At 43.9% G+C, this 13432-nt stretch overlaps 1 protein-coding gene across 2 annotated transcripts in view; it reads right to left on the reverse strand.

Annotated features, from left to right (window-relative positions):
* The window catches only part of LOC138471864 (ficolin-1-like), a 199192-nt gene that overhangs the window by 95717 nt on the left and 90043 nt on the right, over window positions 1–13432 (reverse strand). For both annotated transcript variants that reach the window (XM_069609722.1, XM_069609723.1), the window contains exon 8: window positions 6934–7063. In XM_069609722.1, the coding sequence (XP_069465823.1) occupies window positions 6934–7063 (130 nt within the window). The remainder of the gene's footprint in view (window positions 1–6933; window positions 7064–13432) is intronic.

Here is a 13432-nt window from a genome sequence, read left to right on the forward strand (position 1 = left end):
AAGATGCAAATAATACACTGTACATGGGCATCACTATCCTCAATATGGTATAAAGGGAAGATAGTCTGGTCCACCCAAACAATATGTTAGAACATGTTTGTTTTCCTGTTAATCATCTTTCTTCTTCCCAGACATTGGGGGTCATTACAAGGTTGGCAGTAAGGGGTTAACAGCGCTGGTAAAGGTGCCGGTGCCGTTAACCCCTTACCGCCGCATTACGAGGTCCTTTAGCGGGTCCCACTAAGGGTGGCTGGTTTTACCAGGCGCCCTTAGTGGGAGCCACTAAAGGACCAGCATGCTAACAACGGGCCCATTATTACCGGGCCCGTTGTTAGTATGGTCCCCATTCCCATTGAGCCCTATGCGGGCTCAAATGGGAATGGGGATGGGTTCCCTGAATGGGGAAATACTGGTTCCTCCAAGATTGGAATGGCCCGGTAATTCCCCATTCAGGGAACCCGGACCCAGTATGCGGTAAGGGGGTAGCCATGGCGCTAATAGCGCCATGGCTACCTCCAACCTCGTAATGACCCCCATTGTCTCTTTGATATGACCCTCTTGAGCTATTACATGGGAGGTGTTTTTTTATCACACAGGTCAGCATGAAATAGAAGCAGTTGCAGAAACACATCTTTGTTCGGGATATGTAGTTTGCTGGATTAGACTCAGGGGGTAATGCTTTAAACTTTCCTATATGTGTTGTAGAGATATCATAATAATTATTCATCATACATGCCTTTCCTAAAATAATTGGCTTAAGCATTTGAATAATGGCATCTACCATAAAGTACTAGAGAGATGTAATGTGTGCCCCAGAAGTAAACTGCCGATTTTGAAACCTGAACATATTTGGTCTGATCCCTTCTATAAAATGATATGTATATTTTTTATTTTTTAATTTTTTAAATGAGGTAGTTTATTTATAAACTTTTTCATTTATCTTACAGTTAACATTAGAAATGTGGGAAGCTTTTGGCTTTCTCAATAAGACTAAAGTTCAAGAATGTTTTGGAGAAACAAGGCAATTGTATAGATGAATTTGTTGTTTTGACCATTCAATAATATAGTCCATCGTTCTTCAGGTTCCATTTGTTGCGATGAAAGATAAAAAAATAACCACTGAATTGTTCTCTTTGTCTTGAGAGTAGCATGCATTCCATGACGAGGTGGTGTAGAGTTTCTGGTTTGTCTTTTTCTTTGCAGAATCAACAGTACTGTTCGGTGAAGGGTATCAGTCTTGAGACGGCAAGGTTGGATCTTGTTGGTATTACGTTTAATCGTATTTTCTTGAAGATTGTTCTGATATTGGTATTGGGAAAGATGGACAGATATTTGGGTAGTTAATGAATTCCTCGGATATCTGTGATACAATGGAGATTCTGTTGGTAGGTTTGTTTGAGTTGGATCGTCTTTAGCCAAACATTGCGCATACGTTTGATTTTTTGCTTGTTGCGGGCGGAGAGTTAAGAGTTCCTCAGAGATGTCTTCATTAACCATTTCTTGTGAAAGTTTGAGTTTCCAGTCTTGTAGGACAGCATTGTTAAAAGTGTCCGGGTGGGCCCTCAAGATTTGTATGGCTGGGGTTCTGTGATCTGTTGGAATTTTGAGAAATATGTCCTGTCGTTTACAGAGTACAATGGAGTCCAGTGATTGTGTTGCCATCTCGTGTCTTATTCTCAGCATCGGGTATATCTCAAGGGTTGCGGGTTTCGTGCTTTGAAGTATGTATTTTCTTTTATCCGCCAGCAGTCAAAGCCGAGATTGGAAAGAGAGTGCCGCATTGATAGAATTCGTTCTAAGTTAATTGGATCTTGAAATTCTATGGAGATTCTGTCCAACTGCAGGTCGTCTTCGAACGTGACGAGGCTGATATCTCTGGTGCAGATTGAGGATAACTGCGGGATTGCGTGGAAGAGCCGTAGGACGTTGGTCCTGCTTAGAATTATTGGGGTTGGTCTGCTAATGATATTTTCTATCCACAATGCATAAATTTCTCTTTTGGTGAAGGGGTTGACGAACTGGGGTAGAGCAAGGCCAGCATTATTGGAGCTGGCGGTTGAATAGTCGAATGCGTCGTTCGAAATTTGATCGTACGTTATGGAGCAGTTTGTGATTGAATTTTCATCTCGCAGTGAAACGTCAGAGATTTCTTCATAGCTATATGACTCTAAGGATGGATTGCTAATGCAATATTTGTCAATAATTATGAGACTTGAGTCATTATTTTGGTGTGAGAGTATGGCGGTGTGTGAGATTTGTTGTTCTGTGTGAGTAGTAAAATTAAGAAGGGCTTCAGTGGTTGGTGTCACATCTTCTAGTTGAGGAACAGTCGTCTTGTCTGCTGGGAACACTTGCGGTGGACAGGGAGGTGTGTTCCTGGGTTGCGCATCCGGTCTCTTTTCTGACTCTTTTTGTGCCGATAGTTGGAATGTTTCTGAGTTCCTTACATGTCGTAGGAATGCTCTTGATCCATTCTGTTTCTTATTGGGCTATTTTGTCATTCTTGATTTGGGTTCTGGGACCTTTTTCGCCTGAGAGAATATTTGGTACGCTTCTGTAGGGGTCTTTATTTGTGGATTTGAGGTTGTCGCTTGTACAATGGAAAAGTTGACGATGGGTTCTTTTGGAAGCCGGCACGAGGTGGATGATTCTGGTCGCTTCAGATTCGATTGTTCGGCTTCTGTGTTCAAGCGGTTTTCAATGGTGGTGATGAAGTTTTCAGTGTAAATTTGCTTCGAGTGGATCATGGCAAGTAAGGTTGCTTGATAGCGAATATTGTCTTTCATATGTATTTTATAATGCAAATATTTAAAAGTAAACACTGTGCTGTGTCTGTCTAGAACTGCCCCAACTGCATGTTCTACTGATCACATCCCATCTAATCATCTATTTTTTGCTGTCTAAAGGACAGGATCTAATCTTCCAGATCCTATGCAACAATAAAGATTCTCTGTACAGTGCTTCTCTGCTCCCTGGACCTAGATCTGTGCTTTATCAAATACCTGATAAATACTCCCAACCCTCTACCAAGCTGAAAAATATACATTAAAGTATATCTTCTAAAAGCAAAGAACCCGATTATGGCACTTCTGCTTCTTCTAAGCACCACTCCCTCTTTGATGATTGATACCAAAATTAGGTGCAACCATTGTTTAATTGCAAATTAGAACAATTGCCGTTGGACTACCTCCTATCCCTGAACAAATACAGAGTTAACTATTGGTTGCAAGAGACTGCTTTTCCCACATTTACTTCAAGGCAGGGATGTCTTGGAAATCTCCAGAGGATGCCTTGCCAGCCCATATCTGTCCTGGTGCTGTTCTGCCTTGATCCAAGTTTGAAATAGTCAAGCTGGCAAAGTGCTCTAGGCAGTCAGTACAAAAGAGTCCAGAGGTTTTAAAATGGATCGCAGAGGCGCTCTAGCCCTCCATGACAGCCTGGAATGTGTGTTATGAGCCTGCTCACGAGCCAGGGGCCTAGGCGCCCACTGAGAGCACTTATTGAGGGATGTAGGGCCAGTAACATGCATTACAGCCCAGCCAAGGTGGGGTGTAGTGCCATTATCAAAATGGAAAAGTGGTAAAAAGGAGCCCAAAGAGAAAGGAAAAGTGAAGGTGTCTCACCCCCTTTTGTTATGTCTCAACGGGATGGGAGTGGCAGGGGATGCCTGAGTGGGGGCACTGAGACAGAAGAAGAACTAGTAGCAGGACGCGCGCCTGAAGGGGCGTGCAGAGGGCCAGTCAGGAAGCAGAGGGTGAGCAGAGACATGTAACGGGCAAGGCAGAAACTGCAGAGAGTGGACCCTAGAACATGTAAGGGAGAGGGCCACTGTGGACAGTTGCTGAGAAGGAAGTGCAGGAGGCGGAAGTCAGATTTCAGGGATGGAAGGCAGGTGCACAAGAGGGGCAGGGCATGCATCATAGTGGGTAAGTGGAACGTTGACTGTGAGGCAGAAGCTGCCAATGATCTCGGTCTTAATGCCAGTAAGACCGAGATTATCCTCATTGGCACACCCACCCCCACCTTTCCTATCACTATCTGGCCAGCCTCTCTTGGCCCTCTTCCTGCTCCCACATATGAGTCTAAAAACTTCAACTCCACACTTTCCTTCTCTCCTCATATCTCTGACCCCAATACCTCCAACTCTCTCTTGCTAAATAGCTTCCTTCTCGAGGTCTACGCTCATCCGCCTCCAACACCCTCAGAGTTAGTCGCTTCTCCAAGCAGCGAGTTAGTGGTAGATCTCTTTCTTCTGCTGGGGCCTCCCTCTGGAACAGCCTCCCTGCCTCTCTGAAACTTGAGGAGAACCATCTACGGTTCCGGAAGTACCTCAAGACCTTCCTCTTTGCTTCTGCTTTCTCTCCCCCCTCCCCTGCTGATCTCCTGGCTGAATCCGAATCTGCACTGGTTACCTGGCTACCCTCTGATCTCGGGCCCAGGTCCCCGCCCGCCCCCCCAGGTGTGCACACCTTCATTGCCCCCCTGGCAACCCTTGCACTCAGGGACTGTTTCTGTATCCCTACAGCCCCTACCAGCACTTGACACCTGATGTCTGCACTTACCTTTGCACTGCCACCAGCTGGCCACACTTTTATTTATTGTCTTAATTTATTGTCTTTATTTATTTGTTGTCTTTATTTATTTTACCGTTATCCTATGTACTGCACTGCCCCCTCCCCTTTCACCCTGCACTTTTCCCCTTCCCCCGTCCCCTGCACTCGCGCAATCTTAATGTCACCTGGCCTAGTAGGATCGTTGTCTCTGTCTCCCCTCTGTTTCCCCACCCTTGCCTCGTTGCGCCTTGAAAAACTTGAGCATAGGCACGTTTAAATGCCATATCATATCATATTACTACTTAAAGTTGTTGAGTAACTTTTAACGTGCAATTGTCTAATTCTTCAATCTGTTCTTTTTTATTCTGCAATGTATGTAGTCACCCAAAACGTCTTGAAGGTAAGGACGTATTGCAGGATCTGTCAAAAAAGCCTGGTAACTGGCTTTGCTCCATCATCATGCCAAGATTGGGCTGCATGGGGTAAAGTTATTTCAGTCATTTTCCTGAGCTGCATTTTGTACATGGACGCTACAATGGGCGTACACTATTCTCCATCACTTGATGACTGCTTCATTGGAGGTGTGGCATCGGGCCCTGTACTGCTTGTTTCACTGCCTTTCTACTCCATAATTTGTGAACTATTCGTCTGGAAAAACATGTATCCCCTCAAGTTCACTGGGTCTCCTTTCCATGGTTTTCCATTAATTCTCAACCTCCAACCATGTTTCTTGGTCATCCCTCCAGTGGAATCAGTTTACACAACACATGGGGGTTCATAAAATTACATTAGACAGCTCTCAATTATTTTTTGTTTCATGTATTTATTGTACATGTGTATGGCACCTATACAGCCAAGGTGTTTCCAGGCGCCACAAGCCGGGGGTGCCAGACAAGGAAAAAAACAATAACGACCCTACTGGACTTTGTGATATTTAGATCATGCAAGAGCAGAAAAGGAAGTGCAAAAAGGGGGTGAGGACAGGGAGGAAGGATGGATGAGGGTGAGGGAAGGGAAGGGGAGATGCAGGGGCTGAAGGGACCCCAGGGGCTAGGCAAGTGCTAGGGGAGCCAAGAGGGCAAGTGCCAGAGGAACCAGGGTAGGGTATACTAGTGTGAGTAGAGTGGACATGACTCAGTAGGCTAGTTGGGGAAGGGTGCCCAAGGGCAAATACTGATTAAGAGGCATGGGGGTCTGGTTGAGGAGGCCCTGGCCCCTGAAGACTAAAAAGGGACCAGCAACCAGCCACAATGGCAGGGGGCTTCAGCAAGGGAAGGGAAGGGAAGGAGGAAGGAGGAGGAGAAAAGGAAGGTCTTGAGGCACTTCTGGTACTTAAGGAGATCTGGCTCAAGTCACAGAGGGGTTGGGAGGCCATTCCAGAGGGAGGCACCTGCTGAAGAAAGAGATCTACCATCCACTCTCTGCTTGGAGAAACGTCTCACCTGCAGAGAGTTGGAACTAGAGGATATAAGGACTCTAGTAGGGAGGTACTTAGGCAGAAAAAGTCGGATGTAGCAGGGTCATGAGAGACATCATAGAAAGTGACACCACAAGGTCTTTGACCCACATGAAAGAGTATTGTATTGTTTAAAGTGTTTTGGTTGAAAACTTGAGCATGCTGCCGCTTAATGCACAATGACTGACAATGAGCAACGACAAAGGGACTAAATCTACCAAAAGCTGTATTACTTTATATTAGTGGTGGGCAAGTCTTAAAGTGCTTGACTTGAATCGTGGATTGAATCATTAAAATAAAGGTTTGCACTATTTAGAATCAGTATAACCCCCTATATCACTGACCCAGCAAAGGATTCGAATTAAGCATCAAAATACCTGCTATGTCTGATTTGTGTATCAAAATGAATTTAACCACTTTGAACTATAGATGCCTTTTGGCTTGAATCAAATTCAAATTGAATCACTTGGAAAAGGTCTGGCATGAGAATAATAACACATGATATCAAACAAGCTGAAAAAAAGAAGCCCAAATCAAATTTAAAAATCATAAAAATATAAAGAAACTTCAAGCTGGGTCAAGCCAACAATCCGAGATACTCGAATCAGCCTCTAAATCTTTTAAATAATTACAAGTTTCAGCACCTAATGATTCAGATCAGTGTTACCAATTTGAACACTCATTGTTTAGATGCAATCTAATCAGAATTGAGCTGGTTTAGAAAGTCCTACTTTGAATAGATGAAATTGGTTAGCATTCAGAGGTTTCAAGAAGCATCATAGGGGCAGCAATTGATGAACCAAGCAACCTAGAACTGATTACCATGCATCCTGTTCTCCTGTTAGAGGAGTGATTCAAAAGGGAATGAACAAATTAGATAGCAAACAGATTAGTGAAAGGTGTTCAAAGTGAGTAAGACGTTACCGTTTGCCGTTAGATGGTGAAGATTGTCGTTGCCAAACCAGAATTCTGTCATCATGCTCCCAAAGCCTGTTTTGTATGCGTTCCAGTCACGGAAGAAATCGACAGACCCATCGTAGCGTCTCTGGAAGATCTGCAAGAAAACCAGGGATGGAATAAAAGGCAACCATAGATCCGATTTGGCAAGAGCCAGAAAACAGCCAATGCAGGAAGCAGGAGCTAAGGGGATGGGAGGGTGGGAGAGAACTCCTTTCAATTTAACACCCACTACTGACTTTTTTAAATCATCATTATAATCATAATGATTTTAACTGAGATTTGAGGTATGTGAGAAAAATAAACCCTATGAAGCATGACCTCTGTGAAAATAAGTGTTACTCTGGTAAATGCCCCATACTTTGCTTGTTTTATCCAGCATTTGATGGTTTTAATGTAGATCAAGAGCCGACATAGATTGGACACTTATAAAAACACATAACTTGGTAAAAGCTAATAGTTTTTCCTTTTGCATAGTGACATTATTTCTAATTTTCAAGGTATCAACATCAAATGCTCAGGAATGCTCATCATTTTCCAGGTGCTGGCATTCCTTTCACAAGATCTCACATTATATGCAAGACATTGACATCAAATGCCACATACTTCCATCATCTTCCACATATTTTCATTATATGCCCATATACTCAAATCACATTCATGATATAGTCTTCAATTGCCACATACCCATGTTATATACCAGTTATTCCTATCAAATGACAAGGTACTGACATATGTCAAGTATTTCCATCATTGTACAGGTCCTCGCATCATATGCTTGGTGATGAAGTCTTATAATAGGTACACAAACTATTTGCAAAGGAATGCCATCAAATGCCCAGGTTGTCGCATAATTTACCAGGTTTTGCTACACATTATATTCTAGTTACCTTTGGTGATGGCAGAATGGCAAATGACACAGACGTGGGCTGTAGGAGATCCTCTTCTATGTGCTTAATAGCCTACAAAGTACACATGTTAGCGCGCAAAGACCACTCGTAGTAAACACACGTTTGGAGAAGACTATCAGGTAATACTGTCCCCATACATAATGTCCCCATAGATAATGTTGCCGGGAAAAGCCATTGGCGACTTTACATATGGTGAAATTATGTATGGGGACGGGTTGCAGGGATGTCCCCTGCATGTTCAATGTAATAATGTTTCCGCAAAAAACTGACTTTTTTGTCAGGGGACATTTTTGCGGGGACATTATTACATGGAACCCTGGAGAAGGGCGTGTGAACCACAGTCATAGCTATGCAACTCTTAGCCAACAAATTCAATGCCTGACTCCCCGTAGTACAGATAGTACAACACAATATAGTGGTGACCTAATGACTACCAAGGGTGGAGAATAGACTAGTTAGGCGTGATTGTAAGGTGTGTTGTTGTATGATGGTAACCAGATGCAGTACCTTCACACGAAATTGTTCAAACTATCAGTGGTGTTGATTTTGTCAATTGTCATTTGTTAACTTTTAAACGTAAAAACTCAATAAACCAAAGGGAAAAAAAAACATAGCCTACAACGTATCCTGATGTGTGCACAGGATTGCTGACAATAACTGGGGGGGCAACTTGGAGAAGCAACGGGGAACCCAAAAGCAGTCCTGTCTGTCTGCTTGTATGCTTTACGTTGCCTGACACTGCTGGGTGTCTAAAGTGGACGCGAGGATCACATTGTTTGGCTAACTTTGTAGTTGCAACCGGCTATTAGCGCTGGTGGATGTTGTGCAAAAACATCACTGTATAATTGGAACTCTGGCCTGCTCCATTTGGTGGTGAGCTGTTGATCAGGGAATTCAGAGAGGAACAATACCCAGTTACTAGGGTTGCTGTAGGTTCAGAAGGGCCCAGGCATGCGAACACTCTCATAGAAGTGGATAATTTCATTTCATTTCACTTGTATAGCGCCTTTTACCGTAATTATGGTGCCAGCATGCTGTTGGTTGAACGCCATCGGAGGGGCCCCGAGTACAAAATATGGGAAAATGGGGAGGTGCTAGTATGCATGTGTGCATTTTGGCCGTTAAGGTTATGAGAGGGTGGGCAAGACCCTGCTAGTCACCCATGTCTGAATGGTATGTGGATGGGTGGGAAGGAGATATACTATGAACTAAATAGGCAATAACGTGAGTAGATACAGTTTTAATATTTGTCATGAAAGGTAGCTTCAATCTTATGGCAGAGGTGTTGTGCAATAGTGTTTGTGTTATATGTGAGTGCAGAGTTGTGTGGGGGTGAGCCTGCGCCTTCTGCTAAGTAACGAAGGTGCAGTGTGCCAGAGGAAAAATGGGTCGGCTGTACCAACAACAATGTCTACACATTGGATTCTATCCAAGTACAAAGAGCAGTGCTAATCCTCACATATGATCTAAGTTCAATAAAGGAATATTAGTACCCTGCGGGGCGTGGCTTAGGACTCCATCCAATGAGGAGGCTCTGAGCCAGGGCTTTACCACACGGTATAGCCCCGCTCCGATGATCCTCAGAGCTGGAGGCTGCCATCTTCCCCTATCGGATCACCTGTAAGTGTGCGCTCCCCCCGCATCCCTTCTCCCCAACCCCACCTATCTTTTCCACATCTCATCTCCCACCACACCCCTCTCCACGTACCTGCGCTTCTCGGACCTTCTGTGCCAGGAATACTTGTGTTCCTGATTGGTCTCCGACCTGGCAATGGCCACCAATTTTTAATGGCCGCCATGCAAAGGGAGAAGGGACTAATGTGGTCCCTTCTACCCACTCCACGGCGTCCATTTCTTTTCCCATTTTTTTTCTTCAGTTCTTCAAAGAATCTATTAGTACCCAGGTCCAACGTGCCGGGGTAGTAATAGTAATAAGACCCTGTGTTTCGTTCGGGCCTGTAACAATGGGCTATGGGGCATTACCTGAAGCAGTAATACCCCCTCCTCCCAGAAGCTCAGGGCTTATTGCTTAAATTAATAAGTATGAATAAAGTAATTCAAGCTGGACAGGGGATGCTATTGAAATACCTCTTCCTCAAGAGAGCCTATACACTACCTAGAGCAAGACTTCCCCGGAGGTTGCCAGTGCAATCACGACTTCATTCCTCAATCGCAGGACTGGGGGGTGCAAAGATTAAGGCAGCCAAAAGATAGGCTCCATTCCCTTCAGCAATACTTAATGATTAATCTTCTCCGACTACCTGCAGGGTATTCAGTAGACAAGAAAATCAGTCAATACTGTTAAGCGATGCCTGCAGGAAATAAAGAGGGGTGTTATTCCCCACCAGGGATAGCCCGTATGCTTATAGATGATGCATTTTATTGCATAGTAAGAAGGAGCTTTGACTATTGTTTCTGAATGGGTAAGAAAAACATGTGGTTCCCGATATAGAAACATTCTACGAGTGGCTAGATACCAGAGGTTTAGATTTAAAATTAATATCATAATCTTTTGTCCACTCTGGCCTTTCATGCCAGGACATAACAGTACAGTAATTTAATGAAATAATAAAAAGGTAAAATGATAACATCAAAACAATTGATTACGAAGAAAGTCCATTTATAAGTCTTTGAGTTTCAGGTAAAGGCTTCAGCTTAGTGCATGAAGGGAGGTACCTGTTACCAGCTACAAACTGGGGACTTCTCCATTCATCTGCTTCTGTTTTTAGTTCCTCGTAGGTTGACAGGCTGCTGTCTGTGACTCCATGCGGCCCGTTCCACACTTCACGACATGAGCCCGTACACGATCATGGCACGTGTGTGACAATGGCCATGAGGGATGTGTTCACTCCTTTACTCTGCACGCCGCATCTAGATTTACTCTCGTGATATCTTGACACATCTTTCACAGACAGCAGAACACAGCGTGCACTGTAACTTGAAGGGACGGATTAATATAATGCTTAAATGCATATTTAAATACCATTGATCTCGCAACATTGCAGAACTCACCCTGAAGAAGGACCTCGGTCTGAAATGCATCAGTGCTAGAGGCTTCTGCTGATTTACAAGAAGGAATGAACTTTGATTTAAAAAAGTTATTTTTCACGAAACATTCCAGTTTCACTTTTTGTGGCTTGATGATGAACATATTACAGATGACCAAATGAAAGAAGATGATCAGTAGTCTTCACTACATGATTTGGCGATCCCAGGTCCGGTGAATCCTTCACCAGACACATACCTTGTTTGACAGGCTGCTCTTACCAATCTTCTGCAGGGATACATTCGTCAATAGCCTTATAAAGGCAGGAATTAGAGGCTGACATCAATCTTGCACCATCGAGTGTGGTTTTTGATGGCAAGTACCCACTAGGTAAAGAAATGATCACATTTCTGATCATCGATCATTTACCTTCTTGGTATGCGCTCATTCTGAAGAATGTGCTAATTTCCCTTACCTTTTGAGACCCCCAGCAACTTTGCTGGATTTCTAGGATTTTAATTTTTACCTGAAAAGAGTGTGAGCCTTTTTCCCCACTCTTTTATGTATTTTGATGTGTGTTTTACTTTTGTGTTCTTTGGATATGGAGTTTTAAAACAACTCCATGGGCATCATCTTTTTCTTGTGTGTCACACAGCACCTTCAGTGCAGTGGCACAGGGATGTCTTTCATACTTCCCAAGGTTTAAATGCCTTCTCTGGGACTGACTACTGTCTCCCAGAGCATGTAAAGTTAAATTGACATTACTAGTCTTTTTAAATTTACAGACCCAGCACACACTATCTTCCTATAGAGTGCTGGAGGGGTTGCCTAGCATCCCCTGAGTCTAAACACTCATGTAACTGTCAAATGTTACCATTTTCTACTTGAAATGGCTGGTGGCAGTGGTTTAGAACAAACTACCATGATTTATTTTTCCCGACCGCAAACAATGGTAGCTAAAAATCGGGCCAGCCATGTTTTTCAATATGGTGCCCAAGACTTATCTGTAAAAACAGACTCTGGTCGACTTTTTTCGCTGTTCCTATTAGGAAAGGTCCTTCTTGTGTTTACCTCTGCGTGCCAAACCAGGTTTGGTCCCTTTGTTCGTTGGCCTTTGGCGGGCTTCAGAGCTAAAGCCCTCCTCTGGCGCCTGAGTGTCTGGGGTGGACAGGATGTGAGGGAGGTGCCCGAAACTCCCTGTGCTTATTCTCCTAGGAAACCTGAATGAACTCTGGCATGATTGACCGGCTAGCTGTCCGGCAAGGACAGCCACCCTGCTGTGTGACTGACAGCTAGGCTGGAATGAATGGGGGAAAACTGTTTAAAAGCAGGTGTCTGGGACTTGGAAAGTAGAGTTGACCACTGGAACAAAAGAACCGAAGATGAGCTGAAGGAAGACGACTGCTGCAACTCCTGGTCCACTGGTGAAGCCCTGCTGCTGGTCCGAATTTCCTGCAACTCTACTGACAGAGAAGCCCTTCAAGGTTAACTTCTTCCCTTGAGTTTGGTGGGAACAACCAACTTGCAAGTCACCTGGACACTGTCTCTATACTGGTCAGATTTTCTTCAGAGTGCTGTTGAAAACCAGATAGCCAGTGAGAAGGATACCAGTTTGTGGTCTTTAAGGCACTCACACCTTAAACCGACATTTTGCCAAGCTTGTGGCCTCTTCCCTGGGCAGTGCAGGAACATCCTGATGTCCTCCTTCTTGTCCCCATGACTGAAGCCAGGAACAGCGAGATCTGCAGGAACTGCCAGGAACAACTGCCTCAGCTACAGCTCTTCTTCATTTAAAAGGTAGTGCGGTCGAGAAATCCTTTTGACCGCGGTGGAAGTTTGTAGAACTTTCCCAAGTTTGAAGGCTTGTCCTTCCCAAAACTGCCATATAACTTTTCGTCTGACCAACTACTTCTAAAAACCGTGGCAAAGACTTACCCATTTACTACCAGAACAATGCTATCCTATCCTAGACTCTGAACCATTGACTTTGGCCCAAGCCTATTGAATTGAATTGCTGTTTGTAGTGAACTGAAACTATTTGCCCTACCTCTGAAAGTATTTGTACTTTGATTCTCTAAGCCTTGTCTTTTTATCCCTTTTTAAGGTATCTGAAGTCCCGTTTTGCTCCCACTTCAGGGGAGCTGAACTTGTTCAGAAACTGATTGGTTGTGTATTGTAGTATATTCGATTGTGATATTGAGCTGCTCTTACTAGTCGAATTTTTTCCAACTGACTGTGTAAATAAATGTATATTCTTTTACCAAGAAACCTTGAGTAAGTGTTTGAGCCACTGTGAATGCTCCCCCTTTGTGTAACCTCTTGTACTGCTCACTTTACTCTTGAGATAAGTCTGGCTGCTCAGCCACTGCTACCACATTACTGTGTAGTACAGGCTTGTACCAAAGGTGAAATTGTACTTACACTTGTAGTCTTAATTGTGTGTAGTGTTCCCAAAGGGTACTGCATGTGATTCTGCCTAACAGTATATGAGACAGATTCCTTTTTGTTGCGCTCTTATAGAAGAGGCATGCCAGCATGAAATGCCGTGGTTCCATCATGCCTGACACAC

Source organism: Ambystoma mexicanum, chromosome 8, assembly GCF_040938575.1.
Source record: "Ambystoma mexicanum isolate Mex_15411 chromosome 8, UKY_AmexF1_1, whole genome shotgun sequence".
NCBI classification, from domain to species: domain Eukaryota; kingdom Metazoa; phylum Chordata; class Amphibia; order Caudata; family Ambystomatidae; genus Ambystoma; species Ambystoma mexicanum.